The sequence below is a fragment of the Scatophagus argus genome, chromosome 24, assembly GCF_020382885.2.
Source record: "Scatophagus argus isolate fScaArg1 chromosome 24, fScaArg1.pri, whole genome shotgun sequence".
NCBI lineage: Eukaryota > Metazoa > Chordata > Actinopteri > Scatophagidae > Scatophagus > Scatophagus argus.
Window position 1 is genome coordinate 12000571 of NC_058516.1, and position 26929 is coordinate 12027499.

A 26929-nucleotide genomic window follows, 5' to 3' on the forward strand; every position below is an offset into this window, starting at 1 on the left:
CTTGAGCAGGACCCGGCAAAATACACATAAGAGTTAGTCGTTCACTGCCTGTGGCTTCCCCAACACCTGACACACATATCCACACGAGAATATCCATATCCACAAAGAACATTGAGACGCACAGCCTTTCCAACCAATAACCAGCATGACACATAAGTTTTATGGGTTTTTTTTTTTGAAAAACAAACTATCACTGTCAGCCAAAAAAAAAACAAAACAGCTGCTGCAAATGAACGAAGGACAAATTCCTCCAGGCAGAACCAGCACCAGATACCTGTGATGCACGGTCCTTCACTAGTTCCCATTACAGTCATATTATAGAGCTTATTTTATTTCTTTTCAAGATAATTTATCTTTTTCTTATTTCTGTCGGAGTAAATGTGATGGGTTGCGGGTTGTTCGATTGCAGGGCCCAAACAGCATCCTGTCTTACCTGACAGAATCAACCAAGCTACAGAAAATGTGTTTGGGAGGACTTGACCGTTGCACAGCAAATGACAAACTGAAGTGAGCACTGCCCACATTAGAGCATATCTTTTCATGTTATTACTATAGTGACAATTACTGGATAGCTAATCAGAGAAAGGCATACAACTAATAAGAGGCCTCTAAAATCCTCTCTGTAGTACCAGTCCATCTACCCTGTCAGTCACAAACGGTGGACAATGTACCAAGAGGGCACAGCAAATACATATTGAAATTGCAAGGAGAGATAATTAATTATTAGCTATCAGCAGCCAGTGAGCAGCACAGCTATGCGGTGTGTTTGGCTAAGGGAGCTAACAGCTAAGACAGCTGAGTAGTTTGTTACTGCAGAGCTAAAGACTGAGAGTTTCTGTTTGGTGTTAAAGTGAGTTCAATGTCATAATAAAACAGGTTTACAATAAATACATGTACTGAAGTATGCTTATCAGTACCCTTATTTTAAATCCTTAATTACAGGCTAATTTGTGGTCTTTATTCATGTATATGACAACCTGAATCTCCATTCTCCATATGAATTCTCTACAAAAACTTTGCGCCGAGCTTTGTTAAGAGTAAGCATATGAATTTGATTTTGTGTTGATTTTCATAATTAGGCCTACAGTCTATTTTCCTTGCCATTATGTATTATTTCTTCCTTTTTTCTCTTTCCCCTTGCACACACATATGTGGTATTGCTAAATGTGAATTAAAAAAAAATAAAATAAAAAAATGCAAGAAACTAAGTGTATTTAAAGAGTAATTAAAGAGTTTGGTCCAGACCTGCTCTAATTGGAAAGTGTCATGAGATAACTTTTGTTGTGAATTGGCGCTATATAAATAAACTGAATTGAACTGAAATTGAATTTGCAGAAAAATGAAACCTGTGTATTTAACTATATTTTTGTGAAAGTATCTGTTAAATTATTTATGCCCATCCACTCTGTACTTTTGGCAAGTAGCAGTTTTGCGTGTCGGCAACCTGGCAAAACCGCAGGAAGTCGTAGCATTAAGGTCTAATGTACTGCCTATGGATGACGACTGATTTTCAACTGCATCTTCCCCTTGAAAAACTTCAAAATATATTAGTGCATTCTATTTTATTATATATTATTTTCAGATTCCTTGTTAATTGTTTGAAACAATCAAAACCAAATAGAATTATGTTAGGTAATAATTGTAAGATAATTGTGTATGTTGTTTGGCGTTGAGCGGTATTCATTTTAAAAACATTTTGTGAAACTGGCAGGAAAGAAAACGCAGCCTGACACAATGCATTCACGACAAAGGCAGATATTACTGAGTGCATTTTCATTATGAGATAACTTACCACTATGCTGTGAGTGTAAAGAGATTGCAATTGGCTCAAGGAAAAGTGCATGGACAGCCCAAGGACTTAATAAAAAAAATAAAATAAATAAAAAATATCACCATTGAGCCAAAATGAGTGTCTGCAAATCTCATAGCCTCTCTTTGCTTTGCTTGTGATCTGAGGAGGACCCTGCAGCAGGCTTAACCCACACATCTGAAGTCTGTGGTGATAAATGTATCCAGCTAAGGAAAAAAATACAAACAGGGAGGAGGGACAGAGCTGTGTCTCTGGATGCAAGTTGAGCAAGTCATATGCTACAGTAGATAAGAGCAATGCGGAAAGCTAAAGTGTGGGCTAAGTGGTTTTAAATCAACTTGGCCCATCACTGCAGGTTATTGTTCACTGACGCATAATATTTTGTCAGTTTATTCCAAAAGCTTACCATCTTGAATATTTTAGAGAGTAGAAAAAAAAACTAAAATGGACTCTAATAGCCTGAATACTGTTTGAAACCCTGAACTGTTTTTTTTGAGAATTCTATGGAACCCTTTCAAGGCATCCTTCATCGGTATCACAGCTTCACCATCTACACATGGATTGGTTTGATGAGTGGCCCTGCCATGTGGCTCAATAAACAAAATAGAGAAAAATGAAATAGCTAACGTGATAACTGAATGAATCTAAGTCCACAGACTGCAGCTTGGAGAAAGTGTTTTTGTCCTGATGTGAGATCAGACTGTTGATTCTTTATTACATGAATTCTTGTAAAGCCCTGGTGGTTTCTTTGGGGGGAAAAAGCCAATGCAGAATCAAAGTTGCCACGTTAACACGCTAACATTATCTGCACATCCAAACTCCATCTGCCCAGCATGAGAACTACTCCTTACTTTATCATTTATCAGTACAATAAAATGTTTTATTTATGTTATTCAGAGACATGTTCAGAGACTTTTATTTTGAAATTCTATTTTGAAATTATGGGTGGTTTCCATTTTTTTGTCATTCGGCTCATCCTCTCTGGCATGTTTGTGAGCAGAAGTCGATTACGTATTTTTACTGCTATAAGATTCATGTAGCACAATCACTTGATTCACTCCGTGTTTATTTCACTATTTTGCACTATCTAGTCAATGTGCAATTATTAAAGACACATTTCCGTAATTAGCCTGTCTTGAAATTATCCTCCTGCTAAGTACTAAGCTAACTGGTTATCCTGGCTTGCTTGCCAATGATTATATTATGATAAATAGAAGTATATGATATATGTTTTTGTTTCCCTGTCAACACCGCCTTTGTTTTAACTTTGTGTTTAGAATATAATTGCTAAGAATAATTTCAATTTCAATTTATTTATTTATATAGCACCTTATACAATCAAAATTGTCTCTAAATGCGTTACAGACACCCAGAGCCTGAACCCCCGAGCAAGCAGACAGTGGCAAGGAAAAACTCCCTTTTAACAGGAAGAAACCTTGAGCAGGACCCAGCTTGCAAGGGAGAAATATCCTGCTGATAGTCAATCATGGTCACTTAGAAATAAACAATGATATTCTTATATACCTGCATTCACACACATATTAACAAATAGCATAACATAACAAAATATACACAGTGCAGCTTTAATTAAATATATTTCACGTTGTTTTCACGACTGTCTACAGAAAAAAGTACATGATGGTTTATTAGCTTATTAGCTTATTATACCATATATTGAAAAACTAAATAGAGACTGAATCATTGAACAGTAATGTGTGTATTTGTCTGTGTTCGGGGGGGCAGGGTTAGACGCAAGTAGTTTGTGAGTGCACACTAAAATGAGGTGGAGAATTAAGTAAAATTAAAATGGTGAAATAAGAAATAACCTGCTAAATATTTATAAGGGACAACTTTATATGTTGATTAAGGCTCAAGCACGACCGGCAGGGACCCCCTGATGAGACACTCACTTATATCACCGGTATCCTGACCCTTGAGTGATGAATGTGGAGAATGTTTTGGCAACTCTTTTTCACAAGAGCAGGAAAACTGCCAAAGCACCACTGTGTCTAACCAGAGTCACAGATGCTAAAAAGCACACAATAAAGTTCATTCATCAACACGTCAGTTCATTTCTTTTTAAATGTTTTAAACCGATTCAGGCCATACCTTACAAATTGTATCTTTGGGGCTTGTACACTGGCTTGACAAAACCTACCCAACACTATAGTCCATCTCGTGCATCTTTTCAACAATCCAACTGTCATGTCCGTAACCCAACCAAAGTAGACACAATGGATGAATGTGGAGATGGCCAGGCCAGGACCCCTGTGCCAGTGCACCAGTAACCACGACTGTGGATAAACAAAAAATTATTACTCTTGTAAACCTAACCCTAGCTTCCATTTTACTCATGCAACACGTGCCTAAACTCGAACTTAAGTACACTCTTACAATTAGATAGATAGATAGATAGATAGATAGATAGATAGATGACTTTATTCATCCCCGAGGGGAAATTAGGTTGTCATAGCAGTCCAGTATATTTGAATACAATAAAACACACTATGACATGAAATACTGAGTATAAATTAGGATTTATTTTCTTCACATAACTATGTATCTACAGTGTGTTGCTGAGTTCTGAGCATTACCAAAACTCAAGTAACCTATACTTAGTATAAAGCATCCTATATAGACACAGTAAAGCACTGAGAAGTGCTGCAAATGTATCCAGACCATTACCACCAAAATCCACAAGGAAGGAAGAGCAAATTCAGTGGAAACATTTGACAGGAGGCACATCATTTGAGAAACATCACTGAGCATTTAAAAAGTGACCTCAACCACTTACCTATGGTACATTTAACATTTTCGCCAAAAAAACCCCAGAATTCACATATATTCGTTTGAAAATCTATGGGCTGGTGTGTATTTGATTAAGGCAGGCAAAGGATGAATGTAGTTAGCTTTGTCAAAGCATTAAAGGGCCAATTTAATGTTCAGATAGAAATGTTCATGTCTTAATTGTACCTGATTTGAATATCAGGATTATAAAGCCTTCCCCAGGTGTAATGCCTTCTATGATTAATAACAGAGGAAGAACTAGCTCTCTCTGCCCCTCTCCCTCCCAGTTGGTGTGAGAATGTACTAGTTCACTTTCATGTTTCATTAATCTTATTCAGTCTGCTGAGCACACCTTTGGTAAAAATCTCCTGTTTCATCAACAGCGTTACTTCAGAGGTTGTGAAAAATGTCTCCGCTCTTCATGGAAAAAGAGAGCAGTGCTTTTTCTTTCACTTTTGGTCAGCTCAGACAGCAACGTCGACAACACATTACTCACCCGTGAGGTCACTGAACTGCAGTTTTCACAGTGAGGGACATGAGGTATTCACTGCTCTCCCTCCCTCTAGGCATTTTGAATATCACATTAAATCACATCATGTAATATATTTGCTTTGCTGCAAGGCACATTTTCAAAAATCATTCTGAATAGGACACACCAGTTTTTCCAATTCTTCCTAAATTGTATCACAAGCCCAAGGATGAGTCAATATGGGAAATACTTACCAAACACAAAATATTAAAGTACTACATTGCTTATGTATGTATACTATCAGCAGATTCGCTTGTTCTTTCTCATGTAGGTCGTCAAATGACGTTTAATTCATGTAATTCATTCAGGATTTACTGCAGCTCGACTCTTTAGTAAAAAATAAAATACAATTTATTGATTTTTTTTTTTTTTTTTGGCAAACAATGTGCTCAGTGTTTACGTTAATTTAATTAAAGAGTTTGGTCTAGACCTGCTCTAATTGGAAAGTGTCATGAGATAACTTTTGTTGTGAATCGGCGCTATATAAATAAACTGAGTTGAATTGAAATTTACATCAAGAAAAACAAGTCATTACTTTGTACAATATCACTGAAATGTTGTCTTAAATCACAATGTGAGTAGTTTGGCTACTTTATATATGCACACCTGCTGAGGGCTGTTGCTGGCTATCACATCGCAAATATAACTATCTAAGAGAGGGACAGACTTTAAAAAAATAAATAAATAAAATCTCTATTTTTTTTCAATGTACACTGATCTGCACTCTCTGTTTGTGCTTGTTAATGAGGTATTTTCTGATAGTAAGAAGTGAAGCCAATGGGAGTTTGCCAAAAGAGTGGGCAGATTCTACCAGAAAGCTAAAACTAACCAGCTGTCTGTAGAGTCCAGTCCTAAGCACAAACGGCAGAAACAGATTATTTTACCTACTTTTCTGCGCTAACATAAGTGGATGCAGTACACTAAAAAGCATTTGGCGCTGACAGTTTCAGTTTTTTTCTGTAAATGCATAATAACCTTGTAAGGTGATTCCGGTCTTATATTATTGCATAACTGTGAATAAGATGTTTTACCTACAATTTCTCTTTCTTTCTGCATTTTAACAAAAGAAATAATCTAATAAATCTGTAAATCATCCAAAAAAAAAAACGCATTTTATTGCTCAGTCTAGGTCTTTCTTTGTGGACTGGGTGGCAAGCATGTGCCTTTTTTTTTGCCTGTTTGTCATTTCTCTTAGTGACTAAAAACAAGCTGGTGTTTTGTTTAGTTTTGTTTTGTTTTTTTCATCAGAGTTGAGATTAGGGCAAAAAGAGCTGACAACTGGATGTGTGTTATTACCATACGGCTGCTTCTTCTGTTTACCTCATCCTCTCCACCCTCCTCCCTCTAGCTTTGCCTCTGTCTGCTCTCCTTCTCTCTCCCCCTCTGTCTCGTGTCTCTGCCGCTCACCCCCCCCCCTCCTCCCCTCCCCTCCTCTCCACTGTCACGGAGTGGGAGCCAGGGAGTGACGCATCATCATTCGTTATTCCGCTGAACACTCTGTCGATCCCCCCCACACCCACCTCTGAGCCTCAGTTTCATATCTCATCAAGAAAAATGCCAGCCCTAACCGTGGATGGCTCCAGATTAAAAAATCAGGTGTGCGGTGCCACAGGCGGACCTATTTGCAGCAAAAAGCCTTTTAAGTGAGAGTGGAGGAGAGGAGCAAGCATATATCTATCGAATGCCTAAATTAGGCTGTAAATATCCAAATGCAGTAGAGGGAAAACGCAATCACTGCTCACATTTTGAATGACTTCTTTTTGACTGCACCTTGATTTTTATATGATCCAGACTTCCACTGAGTAGTAATTGAATTGTGTCTAAAGCACAGACTATCAAACTGTTTAATTACATACTGAAAGATTGTTTGAGATTAGGCCACAGCCCTCTCAGAACCGTGTCCAAACTCCAGAACCTCTACTCTGCATGTGCCTTTGGGCAAAATACTGAACCCCCAGAATTTTAGAAAAAAAAGGGAGGTAAGGACAACACACCCTGACTCAGTTACAATGTTACGTTCATGGGAATAACTCACCACAATTCATGTTCCAAGAGCATGCTGCCAATTCCCGCTTTGTGCACGCTTGTATTAAACAAAAGTGAATACAAAAGAATGTCCTTGTTGAAAGTAATGCTGAGAACAGAATGTGAAATGTTCGTGGTCAGGTTTTTCTTGCACACTGACTGACACAATAAAATCTTAATTTTTCCTGATGTTGATGTGTGTGTGTGTCTGCTGTGTGAGAGTGATTTTTTGTTAACTATTGGTGTCCTTTTCTGGTATAAACAACTTCCTTGTTAGGGACAGTAGTTTCAAAGGAGACCAAAGCCAAGTTATATTGAGGCAAACACCATTTCTGAAGTCTTGGTTACTGTTTGGGTTAGCTATCCTATCCTACAGGATACACTGAGTCTGGTTCTGCTTGAGGTTTCTGCCTGTTAAAAGAAAGTTTTTCCTCGCCACTGTCACCATATGCTTACTCAGTGTGGGGTTTTGCCCTGGGACCTGTTTTTCTCTGATTCTCTTCTTTTTGGTTGTTTTTTTTTTTGTTGTTGTTGTTGTAAAGTGTCTTGAGATAACTGTGTTATGAATTGGCACTTTAAATAAAACTGAATTGAATTACATCTTCAGCAAAGTCATATGCCTCACCCAGGACAGAGTTTGAACAGGTGGGCCTCTGGTGGGTTCATAACAACCTGGAGCAGGACATGCTTAAAAACGTGGAGATGACATGGATTTTTCTAAAAGAACCCCTAAATAATGCCCCCATCACCATACTTAACATCACTGTTTGCTGTGTGTCCATGCACTAAAGGGTCCATCCAACATTAACACACACATCAAAAAGATCCAGCAAAGAACATACTCCCCGCACCAGCTCGGAAAATTCACTCAACCTCAGGGCCTGCCGATGCAGTTCTATTTTGCATCCAGTCTGTTCTCTGCACATCCATCACTGTCTAGTTTGGTTCAACCAACAACAACAACAACAAAAAAAGACAACAACAGACAGGCATGACTGCGGAAAAAGAAAAACAATTCCCTTTATTCATCACTACATCTCCAGAGTCAGAAAACGGGCAGGAAACATCACTGAAGATGTACCACACTCAGAGAAAGAGTTTCTTTCTCCAAGCCACAACTGATATTATCACGGGGGGCATTTAGCAGGGTTTCTAGCAGAAAATCTTACTAACAAAGCCAATTCAGTGATCCAGCCAATTCAGTCAATTAGTAAGCTGTGCACTGAAACATGATCAACAGTGAATTGTTTAAATAAGCATTAGGCAATTGTCTTTTTTTTTACACAGGGTTTACAGTGCAAGTGTTTTCATGAAAGTAGGTCAGGGCTCACACTTATTTGGAGTCTTTAGTGAAATATTTGGCAGCTATTTTAGACTGATTCAACACAGCAAAAGGCTTTCAGAGTGTCTGTAAATATATCTTAAACAGCACATGAACCTTGAAAGCACACTGCTTTTGATCAAAGTGCCACCGTAGAAGTGTGTGTCTGTCAGTGCAGTGAGTGGCTCACATCAGACCCTGTCTGAATTACTGCAAATGGAACACACTGGCTGCAAATAAAAAGCTATTGGCTGACATAAATACAATTAGATCAACAGACAAGAAAGGCATACTGTTTGAAAGGTTGTTGACATATAGTTTTGGTCCTCGACCTTGTGTTTTTCACTGATTTTCACTGACTAATCTTTTTTAGTTATGAGCTCTCTAGAATCATATTATCAAGCCAATCAATTTTAATCCAGTCTGCAAAACACCCTCTAAATCAGAGGGTGCCGCTGTGCAAAATACAGATTAGGCCATCATCAGCCACACATTTCGAGTAGCTAATAGCACGCAATTATTCATGTTATAAACTGTGGGGAAAAAAAATGACAAGTTCAAAAACGTACAAGCTCCAGAGTACTAAAAGGATCCACTTTCCAAGCCATATCTACCCCACACCTGTAATCCTCATTTACTGAATTAACCACAATTATCTCACCACCTGCAATCAAACACATACTCAATAATGTTTATTATTGTGGCGGTAGTTTATAATGGTGAATAACTGGAGTGCATTATACCCTGTTTACAGACATAATGCAGTCCAGTATGACGCCATCACTTATTGTGACCTCAGCAATAAACAAATAGTTGAATTATGAACGAATGAATCCGAATGTTTTAATTAAAACTGAATAAGCTTTGCAAAGGCAGGAGCTGATGTAGTGGCTTGCATTAGATATTAAAGAACAACATTGGACAAAGGTGGACAACAAGTTTTACTAAGAACTGAATGACTACACAATTGAGAAAACTGAAGATTCAGATCATTTACCTTTACACAACCGTGGACTAGACAACCCACAAAAACAAAATCATATGGATGATTGAAGGAAGGAAAATGCTGTAAGCTGGTGTAATGGCAATGGATGCCACTATATCCTTTTTCCAGAGGGCAGCAGGGTGAACAGGCTGTGGCTGGGGTGGGTGTCGTCTTTTATTATCATTTGGGCTCTGTGCACACACCTCACCTCACCAATATCACTACCAACATCAGCGATGTTCTGGGTATCTTTAATCTCCTGCCGCAGAGCCTTCATGTCCTGAGCCATGAACATCCCAGGCCAATTTAGGATTTTTACAGTCAGTAGTTCTGAGAGCAGTTTTGATTAAAATCACCAGCTACAATGAATAATTGCATCTAGTTGTTCTGTCATGTGACTTCTGTAAGACAATTCCTTAAGTGTATGTTTTTTAATTTGTATTTCTTCGTAACATAAAAGCCTTTGCTTGAATGGTTGCTAAGAATTAGGTAGGTACTCAAATCAATCATAATAATAATGAAAAAACAGAACTATTTAACAGGCTCAGATTGGATATTAAAGTGTACTTCTTATTACAATTTAATTAAAGAGTTTTGTCTAGACCTGCTCTAATTGGAAAGTGTCATGAGATAACTTTTGTTGTGAATTAGCGCTATATAAATAAACTGAATTGAACTGAATTAGGCTAACTAGGCTTCAAAAACACTAACACAGAAGGTTGACCTAACAAAGCTTATATTTAAATGAATATGGTGCATGTGTAATATATAGTACTTACCTTCTCTGGAGAAGCTGGAGGATTGAATCTGCTGGCACAGACCAGGAAGGCATCAGGGTGAGGTTTGCTGTTTTTAACCTCAGGATCATCACCCAAAACAACGTGGTCAAACAGACCGAAGAGGTCTTTGTGTTGGCTTGTCTTCAACTTGAATGTCTCACTGGATGAACTGGTTGCCACTGCAACAGGGATATTGTGCTTCTGCAAATGGATCAGCAATTTCTCCACACCTGGTGGTACACATGTTACAAAATTAGACTTGTTTCTTTTTAAATGAGATGATTTTAATCTACAGTCAAGGGTTACAGTCTATAAAACCTGTAATAAAAACTACCTTAACTACCCATATATAATATCATAACATATATAATCTCACATCTCCAAGTAAAAAGAAAGCTGCTCCATACTACTACTTCTCCAAAAACTACAAAGAATTTAAAGAAAGAAGAAAGAAAAAAGAAAGAAATTAGGACAGGCATATCTTTTCTACCATGTTACATCACATTTTCTTTGAACAACAGTGAGGAAACTAAATACTTAGTTTCAGAAGTGAAATTCTTTCCTATTCTTGCTCTCTTGTCTCTTGTTGTTATATGCAACACACATTTTCGATGCGAGACAAGTCTGGACTACAGGCAGGAAAGTCTCGTACCCACACTTTCTCTGCAAAACCACGTTCTAATAACACATCCAACAACTGAACCATTTATGCATGATTATGAACAGGTATGTTAGTCATTTTAAACATGCTAAGATTGTATTGTTTGTTTATTAAGTTGTATAAGAAAACATTTCTTAGACATTTATAATCACAAATTCCTCCTGCTGTGGCTGTAACACTTCACTGTCATCCGGTTTAAAACCATCTGTTATCGAGCCTAATCAGCGTAATAAAAAAAAAAGCACATCAATAATACTCTTAATAATACTCTCAATAATAATACTTTTTAATAACTAAAAGCAGGTATTATAGCCCACATAAATGATTTGATCAGAATATTTTCAGATTTCAGAGGGTAAAAAAAATCTATTGATTTGCTGATTCTTGTAAAGTGATAATTGAATGAAAGTGTCCTCTCTGTTCTGGAGACAATAGCTGCTTGTTGCATATATCTCTGTTATGTTATTAATTATTCATGACAATTTGGCAGTGCCCCAAAATACACACATTGTGCAGTGTTTTTCAGGATTGCTGTCGCCAAGAGACCCAAACTTAAAGATTAAAAAGATTAAAGTGACATATTTTGTCATTGGAGGGAACTCACTCCAACGAAATTTGTTCTCTGCATTTAACCCACCCAAGTAACGTGCACACACACACAGCAAACCCGGGGCAGTGGGCGACCGCGTGCAGCGCCCGGGGAGCAGTGGGGGTTAGGTACCTTGCTCAAGGGTACCTCAGCCATGGACACCGGGACGGGGAATCGAACCAGCGATCCACTGGTTACGGGTCCGACACCCTAACCGCTGATCCACGACTGCCCCAAACTGAGTCTCACACACTAGTTGTAGAAGTTGTATATATATATTTTTTTTAATCTTAATTTAATTTTATTTACTTTAGTAATCCCAAGCTGGGAATTACTTCTCTGCACACGCAACATGAACATGCAGTGAAACACAGAAAATTGGGGGTTAAGTGCCTTGCTCAAGGGCGCATCAGCCGGCTAATGGCAAGTCCGGCCAGCATCTAAACATTTGACATCTGGGAAACAGCATGCAACAATTTTGATTACATTTGAGTAAGTATCAGTGATTAAACAGAGATTCTGCCTCCCCTCATCTTACCGGTCATGTTTGGATAGTTTAAAGTTTATAGGGGCTCTTAGCAGCCCTTTCACGTTGTTAATAGGACGAAATTGTAAAACCTAAGTGATATTATTATGAAACATTTTTCTAGTTCCCATCATGTTTGAAAGAAATGCCACAAATCAAATCATATGCAATCAAATGATTTGATTTTTTTCCACTGCTATTTTTCATTGAAAGCCATCTTCTATATATACTCGGAAATTGTGGTGGGTTTTTTTTAGATTTATAGTATTCAGATCCATTATTTTAGGTCTTTGAGAATGCCAAAAATCAGTCTACCTCCACTTACATAATTAATTATGATTACATTTTTATGTCAGAAAAAAAAATGTACACTAGGCAACAGAATTGGAGTAACCCCTTATTCAGTAATGAGAAAGATGAAATTTCCCACAGTTGCTCATACTACAAATTGGATTCATAAAAGTAAATTACTGTGGGGAATATAATTAAAGCATAATCACATCTCATACCGATGTCTTGTGTTGTGGTGACGATATAAATAGGTGAAATCTAAGTCTGAAATATAAATCAAAACCAGAATTGTAGGTACACTATATAGAAAAAAGTATTGGGACACACCTTTTTATTACTGAATTCAGATGTGGTATGAGGCTACTTTTCAAGGGCTTGGCCAGACCCCTTACTTTCAGTGCAGGGAAATCTTAATGCTTTGGGACATTTTAAACAATACTATGCTTCCAACTTTGTGGCAAAGGTTTGGGGAAGGCCCTTTTCTATTCCAGCATGACTGTACCCCAGTGCACAAAGCAACGTCCATAAAGATATGGTCGGTTGTGTTTTATGTGGAAGAACTTGACTGACCCACACGGGGCGCTGGCCTCAAGCCACTGAACACCTTTGGGATGAACTGGAACGAAGACTGAGAGCCAGGCCTTTTGGTCCAACATCAGTAACCTAACCATACAAACACTCTACTGCATGAATGGGTTAACATTCCCACATAAACGCTCCAAAATCTTGTGGAAAGCCTTCCCAGAAGAGTGGAAGCTGTTAAAGCTGCGAAGGGGCGTACCAACTCCATATTTATGTCTATATATTTAGAATGCGATGTCAGTAAAGTCCCTGTTGGTGTCATGGTCAGATGTCCCCTTGCTGGACTGAAGACTTTGGAACATTCTGGCCTTGATAAAGGATGGATTCATGATACGGGAAAATTTTGCAATTGCAAATCAAACAGATGTCAGTTCTGCCATATATAGTTCAGTAAAACTAAAATAGTCTGATGAGCACTGAATATGCAATAGCATCTCACATTTTCCTTCAATACTGGCAGAGACTACCATGCAAGGTGCAACCTGCTCATCAAGGGCAATAATCCTTTGCAAACACACTGATGGAACAGCCATCTAGAGCAATTTGGGGTTCGGTTTCTTGTCCAAGGACACTTCAGCAGGTACATTTCTGAGACCAGGAATCAAATGACAGCCCTTCCAACTTGTGGACAACTGTTCTGTCTCCTAGGCCACAGCTTGCCCTATTTATACCATGAAATAAAGTAGCACACAGGATTAACCCTCACTCACAAATAAAAGCATGTTACCTATTTGCAGTTGTGGGACCGAATATCACCAGTTACATAGATATTAGTATACACTGGCTGCAGGTACACAAACAGAAGGACTACATGTAGAATAAAGAGGACAGCAGCCCACGCAACAGCCAATGTTAGATTGCTCTTGGGCTGAGAACAAATCAGTTGCATTTTACTTTTTATACTTCTGTATTCTTTTAAAGGCATAAAACACTCTACATTCTAACTGTCAAACAGTATGGCAAATGAGGCATACCTGGCATGAGTTTGGCAAAGGGAAAGAGCCTTTCTTGTATTTGTCTGCTTGCAGCAAGGAGTTCCTCAGCTGACATGGGAATGTCCAAAGTGTCCCGAATAATTTGACAAGCTTCCAGAGCATGTTTACCCATCACTGATGACTTAACAGCCCATGTGTACTGCTTTCCAAAGGGGTCACATATTTCCTGGAAGGCCTTGGTGTACAGTCGCTCTGTGTCTAAAATGAGAAAATGAATAACAAAAATGAATACCTATGTAATGTGAGATTTTAATGGGGTTTTTTTTTTGTTTGTTTGTTTTTTTGTTTTTGTTTTTTGTTTTTTTGCCTTGAAAATAAACAGCTGAGATTGTAACAACTGGCTGTGACCTCAAATTGTAAACGCAAATGTATTACTTTATACTGTAAAAAGTGAAGCATTCGTTGCCTCCTAACTAGAACTCACACTTAACCAAATTTAAAATATGAAAATTTAATTATTAATAGCTAACATAAATCTTTGCGTTCCTTTCATGGATAAGGCAGTCCCATATAGTGCCTTAATATCAAGCCATATATCATTTATAAACAAGGTAATTTGTAGTGACTGGGCTTATTGGTAGATACATAATCGCCAAGTATGTCGTAAGACATTTTAAACTATGCATTACATAAAAATCTTTAATTCGGCACATGTGTAAGAAAAAAGCACATTTTAACAATCAATGAAACCTTAACGAAAGCGTACATGTCGACCAGGTTTGAGCAACGGCAAAAGTTGGATTTCTAAGCTCTGTAGAACATAAAGTTATTTTAGATGAATGCCGAATTCTTCCGTAGAGTATAATGTTAAAAGAAAGATTAAGTATTGCTCAACTTGATACGACATTGTCGCCATGTGCAAAGAAATTATAAACTTTTATTTATCTCTAGGGGGTTCGGTATGCCACTTCTTCGCTATGCACGATTACGGTTTCAGAATGAAGGAATGAGACACATTCTATACAAAGTGAGAAAATGCAACCTTATGCTATACAAAATTAGACATAACACAAAAAGAAATTTCCAGACCCAACAGTAATCCATCCATGTCAAAAATGACATAGTTCACAGGCTTGTAAGAGCTGCTCGCCACAGACATGTTTCTGTTCCGCGTCGTGCAAAACGGAAAGGGGACAATTAAAAACTAACACTGGGAGCCAATGTGTCAGCGTAAAAAAACGCTTCAAATAAAGTGAAGTGCTCTGATAACAGCCTTATAGAGTGTTTTTAAACATCATATAAAACTTCTTGGGATAAAACTACCCTAAACGTTTTTAATTTAGTCTGAAATGGAGATCCAAACTGGTCAGGGATGCCTTTTGGTCGTGCAAGCGCAATGGCTACTGGGAAATGAAGTCTTCTCAGCTATTAACAGTAAGCTATAAGGAACATCCCTGGAACTGTCACCTTTGTGGTGATGCAACAATATATACAATATATATATACAATATATATATATATATATATATATATATATATATATATATATATATATATATATATATATATATATATATATATATATATATATATATATACACACAATATATATATGATGTAATTATATTATATTATATTATTATGATTGATATACCTTGTAGGGCTGTAAAAATAGTCAAAGTGGAAGTGACTGATTCAGTTTTGGCAGGCTGTTTGGCAGGAGTTCTCCGCAGTATCTTAGTTGTTGTTCCTTTGGACAGAGACCACTGATGTACTGGAGCCACTCTTCCACTTTGGTGGCATCACAGCTTCCAGCGCCCCCGATTACCTGTTGCTTTTACTCGCCACATGTTCTCTAGTTCTTTTCTCAGCCCTTGTTATTTTTTGAGCTTCTCGCGTTCCTTCTTCTCGATGTTTCTGTCGCTTGGTATTGCTACACTGAACACCACTCCACCTTCTCCCGGTGTTTGTCGACCACCACAATGTCTGGCTGGTTCACCGTCACCATTTTGTCAGTCTGGATATGGAAGTTCCCTCGCTTGGTCATTCTCTACCACTTTGGGAGGTGTTCTTCATTCATATGTATATGTACCTGTAAATATATATGCTGCATAACTACAACATTAAACACCACTGACTGAAAGAGCCACTGAAAAGGCTACAGAGCGCAGGACCCAAAAGCACAACCCGAGAAACAAACAGATATTAGGCGACGCCTTTACTGAGGAAGTGTAAAAATCATGGCAAACAAATCCAACTCAGAAAAGACATAAATCTTAATCTGAGGACAGGCAAGAGATCAAACAGTCCACTAGGAAGGTAATAAGGAGGTAATAAGGCTGGAATATTAGACACCAGGGTACTAAAACCACCTGGCAGGGAGTGAGGGGATGACTGAGACTAAATACATGAGGGAAGGGAGACAAGCGAAACATATTAGGACAGGACAGACAATCAGAGTTGGGAGACAAACAAGGACAGGCAGTACAGTAACCTGAAAAGAAATGAGATGTTCGAGTGATGAAAACAGCAAAACATGAAATGCAAAATTAAAAGGTCTTGTGTCATCTCTGCAGGACCCAACTTGGAAGAACCCTTCCTACCAAGGAGGCATCTTTGACAAGTTTAAGGCTGGATTGAGATTGAAATATCTGACTTAAAACTGAGTCTTCATAAGCTAAATTGCAGATAAATCCTTCATGTGTAAAATCACTGGAGTGTCCATTTACTTTAATGTCCACAACTTTTAAAAGCCCTTACTTTTAAGACCTGAGTTCTTAGAACAGGACTCTTCAACATGCCAGGTAACAAATGTTTTTGTTAAATTTAAATTCAGTGTCTTAGATCTCCATTCTCCAGTGTCACAGAGACGGGCTGTAGCAAATTACTGACAAAAAGGCTGTTTCGCTGCATTGCTACCAGCACTGCCACATTTTACTGAATAATTGGTAGCCCCATGTTGACAGAATTTGTCTTGTTAGTGTGAACGAAATGCCAGGGGAATGAAAGAACCCTCTAACCTGGACAATCTAATGATCATACGGATCCGAGGTCTAATTTGGGATGGTGAGAGTGAAATGGAGGGCTTTGAGTCCTGGCAAGTGTGCTTTGCGCCAAATTGTGTAATTTAGGGAAAAGCTCGGACCAACCGAGAGCTCGAAACATTAAGAAGGAGCGAGAACGCCGTGTCTTTCCGCTGGAGCTCAAGGGACAAGTTCAGTTTCCTGACAACACAGTTGTTTTGTGTAAATATAACAACTCTGACAAGACGAGAAGTTTAATATTTTTTATTTTGTTCCAGCAGTATCGAGAGCGCAGAGGAAACAGCTGAAAAGAGCATAAGGCTGATGATGCTTCCAATCCCACAAATCAATGCGACAACAAAAAAAAAAAGATGACAGTCTGGAAGAAGTAGCAGGAGATAGCTATGAAGCTAGCCCGGAGCGACACTTTGCTGTCTGACTGAAACTGTGTGTCTGTAGATATAAATAGTGGAGTGGTAAAATCACAGCCAGAGACGCAGTTAGTTAGTCTGCACGTCTCCCTCTGGAGTGGGACTGCTGCAGAAACACTGTGATTTTAGATGTGAGATGCTTGTATTCAAAGCTTTATGGTTGAGATTTATTTAAACGTTGTTCTGGCTTTTCATTACAACTTGGACATCAGCAGTATACCCTGAACTGGTCGCCAGTCAATCACAGGGTTGACACACAAAAACAGACATGTACGAACACCTAGAGAACATGCAAACTCTGCCCAGAAGGTCCCAGACCCGGGATTCAAACCTGGAACCCTCTTTCTGTGAGGCGACAGGGCGAACCTCTGCACCGCAATGCCGTCCTGACCTGAACTCCTTAACCAGAAAACAGGAGAAAAGGGAACAAAATAAAAATAAAATCGTCCTGTTCTAGCTGACCTGCTAGAACAGGACGATTTACAATATTCACAAGAATAGTTTCCTGCAGTACGAAGATCACACACGAATCACAATCAGCTGGGTCATGTTGGGAGCCAAGGGGAAAACGGTGTTCACAGCAGGCACAGACAGTGCCATTTTTAAAGATCAGTCAATTTACACCCCCCTCCTCAATGAGCAGCGACCTCCTGCAGCTCTACAAACAGAAAAGACAGAAATACACAAATGGAACCACCTCGGGCAGGGAGGAGGAATCAAGGAATCAAGGAATCAAGGAACTTTATTGTCATACCAGCTCACATTCACATGTTTATGGTACGAAATTAGGACTCAGGTCCCGGGAGCAGTAAGTAGACTATAAGAATATAAAAATATAAAGTACGAGGTAAACAAAAAGTTGAATGAAAAAGAAATATAAGCTAAATAAAAAATAGAATGTAAAAAGAATATAAAACTAGACATTTAAATAAGCTAAACAATTAAATAAAGAAGCTAGTTTTAGCATATAGCAGTATAAATATGTGTAAGTGTGTGCAAGTATGAGGTAGTCCAGAAAGTAGTCCAGAAAGTAGTCCTTTATGAGAATAACGTATGTAATACCCCAAATACTATATTGTTACCCTAGGACATAACACCATGATTAGGCAGAATATATATATATATATATATATGAACGCATTGAAGAGAAAAAGTCCAAGCTGGGCTTGCATGGCTCCCATTCTGGATCCATTTCCTTTCCTCCAGGGTTCGGTCTGGTTGACGCTGAAAGGTGAAGGAGGTAGTTTTCGTCCCAACAAATCTGCTGTTCTTGTTGCATATCTTTGAAGTGTCTTTCACAAACGAATAGAAGTCTCATGCCATATTTTAGCAATAAAGCTGAGAAAACAACTGATTAAAACAGAAATACAGTGGGAAAAATACAGGATATCAGCTTCATGTGCATTTTTGGAAGAGGGTACAAGTAGTCATCAGCACATTATGAACTTGACAGCTCCTGCACTCAAAACCACTGGATACTACATAACAGAGACATTATAATGTACACAACACAGTAATTGGAGAAAACACAATTGGCAATTAATACTTGAAATGGGTGGATCCTTCCACATCTCAGCAGTATATAGGATGGGACTTATATTTCTATGAAAGACTAAGATGTCATCACTACTTGTTGTCTAAGGTTTGCAGTTAGGACAACAATACCCTTTCACCAACAAAACTGGGCTCAGGTGATTCTACCTGAACACACCATTACCATTCACTTCGAATGTAGCCTAGATAGACTTATGGACCATCAGAGCTGCTTGGTGAATTAATTCACTTTTATTTGCTAGAGAATCCGTAAGTGTATTTTGGACCTTATTGCACTGTGGCCCTGTTGATAAATGTGGTCTTCTACAGTATGACAGACAGCTAGGGATGATCATCCTTTAGAAACTACACTGTCTCATGCACGGATGATACAGTCATTTGTAATTCTCCTCCAGTTCATCCTTTGATCACTAACCATGACACTTCCACAGGAGGGACGAGCCCTGAAGCTATCAACACACACACACACACACACACACATATACACACAGACCACTATTTACATTGTGATGATAAGCTCGTTAACTCTCTGTGGCTGATTGGTATCGCCCTCAGCTGCAATTCCCCAGCCAACCATTTGTCCTGGGTGAGATATCAGCAATCACCATTTTAAATGAGGAGAGGTGATATGAAATGCAAATTCAGCAACTAAGATCAATACTCTTCACCAAAGGGAATAAAGTTAAGTGGACTACCTGTCCTTGAGCCCTCAATGAAAGATGACATTTCACTACAAAACAAAAGGACTACATCAAACTGAAGACAGCTTTTCTGATTGGCCGGCTGCCTATTGAAACTGTACCTCAGAGACATTAAACGCTGTTTGCACAGATACATCTTTAAACCAGTGCAGTACATACAAATACATTGACCTGCAAATAAATTAAGCTGCAAAATAATGCAAATAAGATCCTCCATGACTGTGGGTCATTGGAAGACAAAGAATGTGAGGAAGCATAAGTTAGCATCATTAAAAGCACCCAATTAGATGGTCTCAGAAAAAGATGGTACTTGCTCAGCCCCATCCTAGTCCTTCCATCAGCCACCAAAATCTCATGGGACAAAAACAGACAGCAAGAGCACTTCTAGTTGCCTCAGAGATTTGGGACCATCTCAGTCCTGACAATGAGATCATAACTGTGAGTGGCCAAATGATTGGAATGTGTCCCCACTCCTGAAGATATGACTTTATTACAGCTCCGAAAACTGAACTTTCAAGCAAAAGACATTCCCAAACTATTACAGGTATGATTTAACTTTTGTCTCTACTGTATATTTCCACAGGAATTTGATCAGCGCTACAGCAAACTGTCATATCAACATAAATATATGAAATTTGCATCAAAGATAGGAGGCTTTTTTTTTTAAAAAAACTTAAAGAAAGAAAAGTTCGATGGAAGTGTGAAGTGAAATGTTGTTTAAATCAGTCTGTATTTAGGTATTTGGAATATTTGAATTAGCAGAAGTAAACCTGAATAAACTGATAAACCTGAGTAAATATATGATTGGTAACATAATGTATAAACTGCTGTGACGTATTATCTCTGTCAATTCTGTGTAATGCTGACTAAAATTCCACTCACCCCCCTTTTACTGTGTTGGACCAAATTACCCAGAGGGAGGCAGTAGGCACTTGAGACTGAAGTGTTTATGAAGTGGCTTCCCCTCACTGATGATAATGGTAATTGTGGCACTCATTTGGAGGCATTTTCATTTTCAATTAAAAGGTTGATTACAGGAAGAGTGAATTTATGTGGAGAAGTTACATCAAGTAAAAAAGTATACAGGACCAGAAACTGGATAAAATTTAAAGTCCATAATTTGTTTAAAAAATAATGAATCCATAAGATAAAAAAAAAATACTTCCTATTTTCTATATTAGCTATATTAGCTATTAGCTATATTAACACGTGCCAACCAGAGATCATGGATGACTGTGGAAGGGGAAATTATTTTTTGTAGAGACACTGCACTTGCAGTTTTCCCGACCAAGAAAGAAAGTGAAAGATAAAAATATGGGATAAACAACATAAATATACAATATAAATAAAAAAAATACAGGTATTTACATGTGTAACATATATACATAGTATATATAAAAGAATGTGTGTCCGTCACAGTGAAGAGTTTAACAGTTTAAAAAAGAACACAAGTGCAAAACACAACAATGGGTATAATAATACAAGAAACATTAATAAAACCATAAACATTTCTATATCTTAATAAATAATAAGTAAAACCACAATGCAAGGATGGCAGCATAAATAAATGAACAATATAATAAAAATCGAAACTTAGGAAGACTCTAAAATGGAGTTAAGTAAAACATAAATTCACACTCACAAGACAATCAAGACAATGCTGGTTTTATCATACTGCACATAATAGATATTGCACATATGTAAATTCAGAAGCTAACAGCATTTAGTGCAACTATGGCTCTGAGATCTGTTTTTGAGTCTGTTTGCTTGTGATTTTATTGTCCTGTAGCATCAACACAAGGGCAGCAATTCAAAGAGATGGCCACCAGGGTGGGAGGGGTCCCCGAGGATCCCAGTTGGAGATGTGTTGGGTGTTTTAGTAAATAAATAATAAATAAATGCAGCCAGTTACCTGCATTCCTGTTGTGTGTTTGTTTGTGACCAGCAAAAGGGTCAGTTACTCTGTATGAACAGTCTGTTGCACCTCAGGAACATCTTCCTGCTTCACATGGCTCTTGATTTATGTGGCTGTCATGGCTGACAGTGACCCCTGAGCAGACCAATAAAATATTCATATCTATGCAGGACATGCCACAGTCTTCCACATCCTCCCTACTTTCTACAGAAAACACTCGCTTCTTCACTTCTTCAGAGTAAATGTAAGTGGCAAAACAGAGTAGTATGGTTGGAAATCACTACAGCCTTCCGGTTTTGGACAAACTATGTTCATTTTTGTAAAGCGGACCCTGTGAAAAGCTGGAAATAATGCGTGCCTAATTGGGTGCAACTAAAAAGGCCTCAAGGCAGCACAATGTATTGTGTTTACAGAAAATCAGAAGGACCCCTTTAAAAGTCAAGAGGGTCCTCTAGAAAACTAGAGACAATAGATGTTACTATTCAATATTTAAAGGCATGTTCCACCTTAAATCAGAAATGTGATCCCCTTACATATACTAGAAAATAGTCAACAAAGAATAATTCAGCCTCTTTAAAGAGTAAGCTAGTTGGATGGATACCAAATCCACCTTTTCTAGCACCGTTACCAACATCAAGTACATCCAATATTTTGGTTTACCTAATTAATAATCTGATTTTCATTATGGCCATTATAGCCCCACATGGGCATTAGCAAGACCTATAAATTCTGATTTGGTAATAAACTGTTTATATTTCTAATATCTATGCACTCAGTGTAAGGAAATATTTAATTTTAAAATTGTTATCTCCAGTTAGGATTTTCAAGGCCTTTCAAGGAGTTTAATTTTAACTTGGCTGTATCTCTACATCTCAAGGATAAGGGACACACCTTTGAGGACTCAAATTTTCATATTATGGACAAAGAAGACTGATGGCTTGAGAGAGGTGTGAAAGAGGCCATCTATATCCAGATAGAACATCCATCGACACCAACTTTCAGCCGCCTATAGCGCAGCATTGAGATCCCTCCCCAGAAGGCCTTCCTGAGGCCTGGTACTGCTGCTGGATCCTGAGCCCTCTATGGCCCTGCCTACTGCACTGATAGTGCTGCTGGATCTATAACCTTCGTCATGGCCCTGCCCAGATCCACAGCAGAAGGCCGTCTACACTGAGTCTGGTTCTGCTCGAGGTTTCTGCCTGTTAAAAGGAAGTTTTTCCTCGCCACTGTCACCAAATGCTTACTCAGTGTGGGGTTTTGCCCTGGGACCTGTTTCTCTCTGATTCTCTTCTTTTTTTTTTTTTTTGAATGTGTTGTTTACACACCTGTAAAGTGTTTTGAGATAACGGTGTTATGAATTGGCACTGAAAAATTGAATTGTTTAACCCCCATTTACACCATCCCTCATATGACCCTAACGACTCACAAGATGACGTGGGATAGTGACTCACTAATGAGTCACACTTTGGCTATTGGCTCTATACTTAACTCACAGACATGATAATGATATCAATCTAACATCTTACTCCAAGAAGGAAAGCGAATTAACCTATTTCCCAATACAGTGAACTGTTTCTTTAATTCATGTTGCTAACAAGACACTCTGTATGGAGCTAATCAGTTGAAACAAATGGGGGACCTGTTCTATAAATTGTGAGTATTTGTCTGAGTTATTGCATCCAAATGAGCTTCATTTCATTGTAGTTGGTAGTTGTGAAGCATAAAATGTGCACATATCCTAGAAAATCACCTTGGATACTGTCAGTGCCAACTCATTCATTGGCAGTGGAACAGCTCCAGAAAGTGTTGCTTGGTGGCAGAGCTCAGTCTTGGCTCTCTTATTTTTTTGCCTTGGAGGAGACTTGTTGATATTTGCAAATTACATTTTGCTGCATGTGAATTCCATTTTAGTGATAACAGAGTGTTATGTAAAGCAATCTATTCACACACTGCCAGACAAAGAAGACATTATGGGCTGACTGTTCTTTAGTTGCCAGTTTCCTGATCAGAAAAGGATACTGTTTATCTGCAGGCATGTTGATTAGGGACTCGTGTTTGATTCACACAGCTTACCAGGATACTGTAATGCGATCAACAATCAACCTGACATACATCTGCCTCGCTGAGCTTCCCAGAGAAAAATGGATCAGTCTTGTAACACTGCTTCACATATTTACGTTCAACTAATTATCACTTATCACTGCATCTTTTATCAGTGAGATTGATTTTCTTATCACAACTGCATAAATGTATTGGTTAAGTCGGTAGGGCCATGAGGATGGAAAATAAAAGAGGTGAAAAAGGCAATTCAGTGACACTGTTGTAATCATTTGACTCCACAGAGCATTTCAATCATTGCAGTCAATTATTTAATCTTAGAAATTGGTGAAGAGGTCACATGAACAGTGATGTGGCAAGGCCATATCGAACTAAATATATATACATATACATTTACCACTGAGTGGTAAAGTACGTAATTATTTATGTTTCCATTATGAAAAGTTGTGAAGTGTACCAAAATAAGCGTACCATGCTATATTGGTTTTGGGCACCCAAGTATGGTGGTACAGTATGGTACGGGTTAAGCCACATCCACTGCTGTCCACTGATTGGCGGATAGGAGTTGTCACTTCGATGCAACAATGTGCTGTTCTTGTTCTTCTTGTTTACTGTGTTCTTTGCGCACTTAAATGATGTCACACGACTTACCGAGCTGACGAAGCAATTGCCATCTACCATGCACCCTGCCAATCAAGTAAGGGATAATGCCAGTAAGTTGGCAGTGGGTACACAAACCATACCAAACTGTACTGCACCAAAATGTTACATAACAAACTGAACTATACTGCACTGCTTGGTGGAAAAGAGTCACACCAGCTCGAATGTCACCCAAGTCCACAAGGTCCACGTCAGGTATTGGGGGACCAGGGCAACTTGATGCAATCCTAGAGAGAGAGGATATATGCAGAGACTCTGGGATATGTGTATGCTTCAAAAACCAACATCTACATTGACAAAGAAGCAACTGCCAGCACTGTATTCCAACATCCGAAAATGGCAACTGCTATCACAACTAGAGATTGATGAGGTAGAACAACGGTGCTACGGCAAGGGGGAGCCAGGACAACAGGTCAGGGGGGAGATATCATCAACCCCCTGAAAGATTGGGTACCAAGCCCCAATAAGGGACACAGAGTCCCATAATGCAAGGGCAGCTGACCTGAGAATAAAGATAATGACTGGGGTGAATACCAGGCACCCCGGTGGTCGATTACCATGGGTAAATGACAAATTACCTTTGGAAAGTCTGCTACAAGATGTTTCAAGGATTCAAAGATTCTTTATTGTCAACTTCACAATATGTGCAGGACATACAGAAAAGTTGAAATGCCATTTCTTTACTCTCTAACAAGTAACAGGTCAAATAACAAGATCAAGGCAAAACAGAGAGACGTCAGTCAGCTCTCAGAACTACAGAGAGGCGTGATGAAGAAAGGACTACCAATGAAGTCTATACCTATACCTCACAGATCTGGCTGGTTCTGCTGTGCGTAAAGACAATTAAAGGTGTAGAACAATCGAGCGGTAATAACTCAACGGAGTGAGGTCAAAACACGGGTTTATTAAACTTAACTTTGTTAACATTGACAGGAGCTAGAAACCTAGTTCCTGCAGATCTACTTCCCCGCCCACTCACCACTTGACATATACATGTATACACACTATGTATCAATGTGCGTTCATTAACTAGTGCCATTTCAACATATCTCCCTTTCTTTGAGTCTGTTAAGACCTGCTAAGCAGTAATGACTCTAAACTGTTACAATTTAACATGGTCAAAAATCCGTACATTTGCAAAACACATTCAATTCAGTATCTCATAACCCTTTCCAATTCAGTAACACAGTCTGCATTACGAATCTTGCATCAACATTTTATTCGTTCAACATAGCATTCTATTTGTTCAGGTACATTCCTTTTTTCCTTTTTTTTTTAAGAACATCAGCATGAACAGTTCTTCAAATCAACCATTTCTACATAAGGTGTTGTGGTACTGAAGGTTAAGGCACACTACACATATTAGCGGTACTACCACGGCGTCTAAGCGTCTCTGGGAACACTGGTGCATCAGGACTGGGAGTGACTGGACTCTGACCTCCTATGGCAGGTAAGTTTGTAAAGTCAGGGTCTGCGTCACTTCCCTTGTTTGTTTGAGTGCTGAGACCCACCGGTACCCGTTCTTGTTGAGGGGCCATTGTGGCAAACAAGATGGGCCTGAGGTGGTGTCTGTTCCTCCGCAACTGTCCCTTCTCCATCTGTATGATGTACGACCGTGGTGTGTCGCACTTCCAGACACCAGTGGCTAACTTAGTCCATCCCCTATCATTGTCCAGCTTCACCGAAATACGGGTTCCGTGCTGAAGTTCAGGCAACAGCCTTACCTTGGAGCTGTGGCCATGACTGTTGCGCACCTTTGCGCGATCGTCCATCTGACGCACCTTCTGAAGATTCAGCCAGGCAGGGTGCAGGTTAGCCTCCAAGGTGGGAAGCGTAGTCAGCTGCGCGGGGCTTGCTAAAGCAGGGTCAGCTTGCCTGAGGATCTGTTTTCCTGTTTGCACAGCTCTTTCTGCTTCACTATTAGCCTGTACATAGTGAGAGGCAAACTGAACTAAACCCAGTCCCTGTAATTTGGGGCCCATTGACAGTAATCAGTTCGTTTGGGTGCCCCCATTTGTCAAAGATATTCTTGAAGCTGGCTATCAGTAGACATGTTGGTGAGGTGAGCAATTTCAATGTGCCTTGAAAAGTAGTCTACCACTACTAGGAAGTTCTTGTTTTCCAGCTGGCATATATCTGCTGCCATATCTGCTACAGAGAAGGGGTTCCCTCCTCTGAGTGGGCTTAATCTCCTGGCATACACTGCAGGTGCTGACTGTCTCCTGGATGTGTTTGCTTATGCCAGGCCACCGCACACTGCGTTTAGCAGCTCGATGGTCAATTCTACAGCGTCCTACATCATCTCCAGCTGAGGGTGTCTAGAGAGGGTGTCCGCAATGACCAGAGTCGAAGTCTTTGCTGTTAAGGAGTGTTTGTGGTCAATGTGTAATGTGAATGTGTCTAGGCTATACAAGAACTTAGAAAACTTTGCACATGCCCAGTTGGCAGCGAGACATTATTTTATTGATTTGCGCATAGCGCTTTTCAGCTTTGCAGTTGGGTGATAGCTTGCACCTTGGACTCGTGCATGGACGTGCATGCTCATTGATGCAATTGCCCAGGTAGTTGAACCGCCGCTGACACAGCAGGCACATAATTTTTCTCATTCCAGTATGGTCATAAAAAAGTGGCAAACCACCACACACACCACGCCATATTTTCAATACAATGAACTGTACTTTCTTTCTTTTGTTATTTCTTTCTGAGTCAAAGCCTTGTACCATTTTTATATACGATTGAAAAGGATTTTCTGCAAAAGAGGTGATGG

The 26929-nt window shown here is 39.0% G+C and overlaps 1 protein-coding gene across 2 annotated transcripts in view; it reads right to left on the minus strand.

Moving 5' to 3' along the window:
- The window catches only part of LOC124055528 (pseudouridine 5'-phosphatase), a 37406-nt gene extending 22213 nt beyond the window's left edge, over nt 1–15193 (minus strand). The window contains exons 1-4 of one of the 2 annotated variants that reach the window (XM_046382414.1): nt 14910–15193; nt 13860–14078; nt 10237–10466; nt 3540–4104 (exon numbers count right to left, since the gene is read on the minus strand). In XM_046382414.1, coding sequence (XP_046238370.1) covers nt 3880–4104; nt 10237–10466; nt 13860–14078; nt 14910–14979 — 744 coding nt within the window. In that variant the 5' untranslated portion in view covers nt 14980–15193 and the 3' untranslated portion in view covers nt 3540–3879. Of the gene's footprint in view, nt 1–3539; nt 4105–10236; nt 10467–13859; nt 14079–14909 lie in introns of those variants that run through there. The other variant, XM_046382415.1, reaches the window with a different exon arrangement.
- Between the last annotated feature and the right edge of the window lie 11736 nt (nt 15194–26929).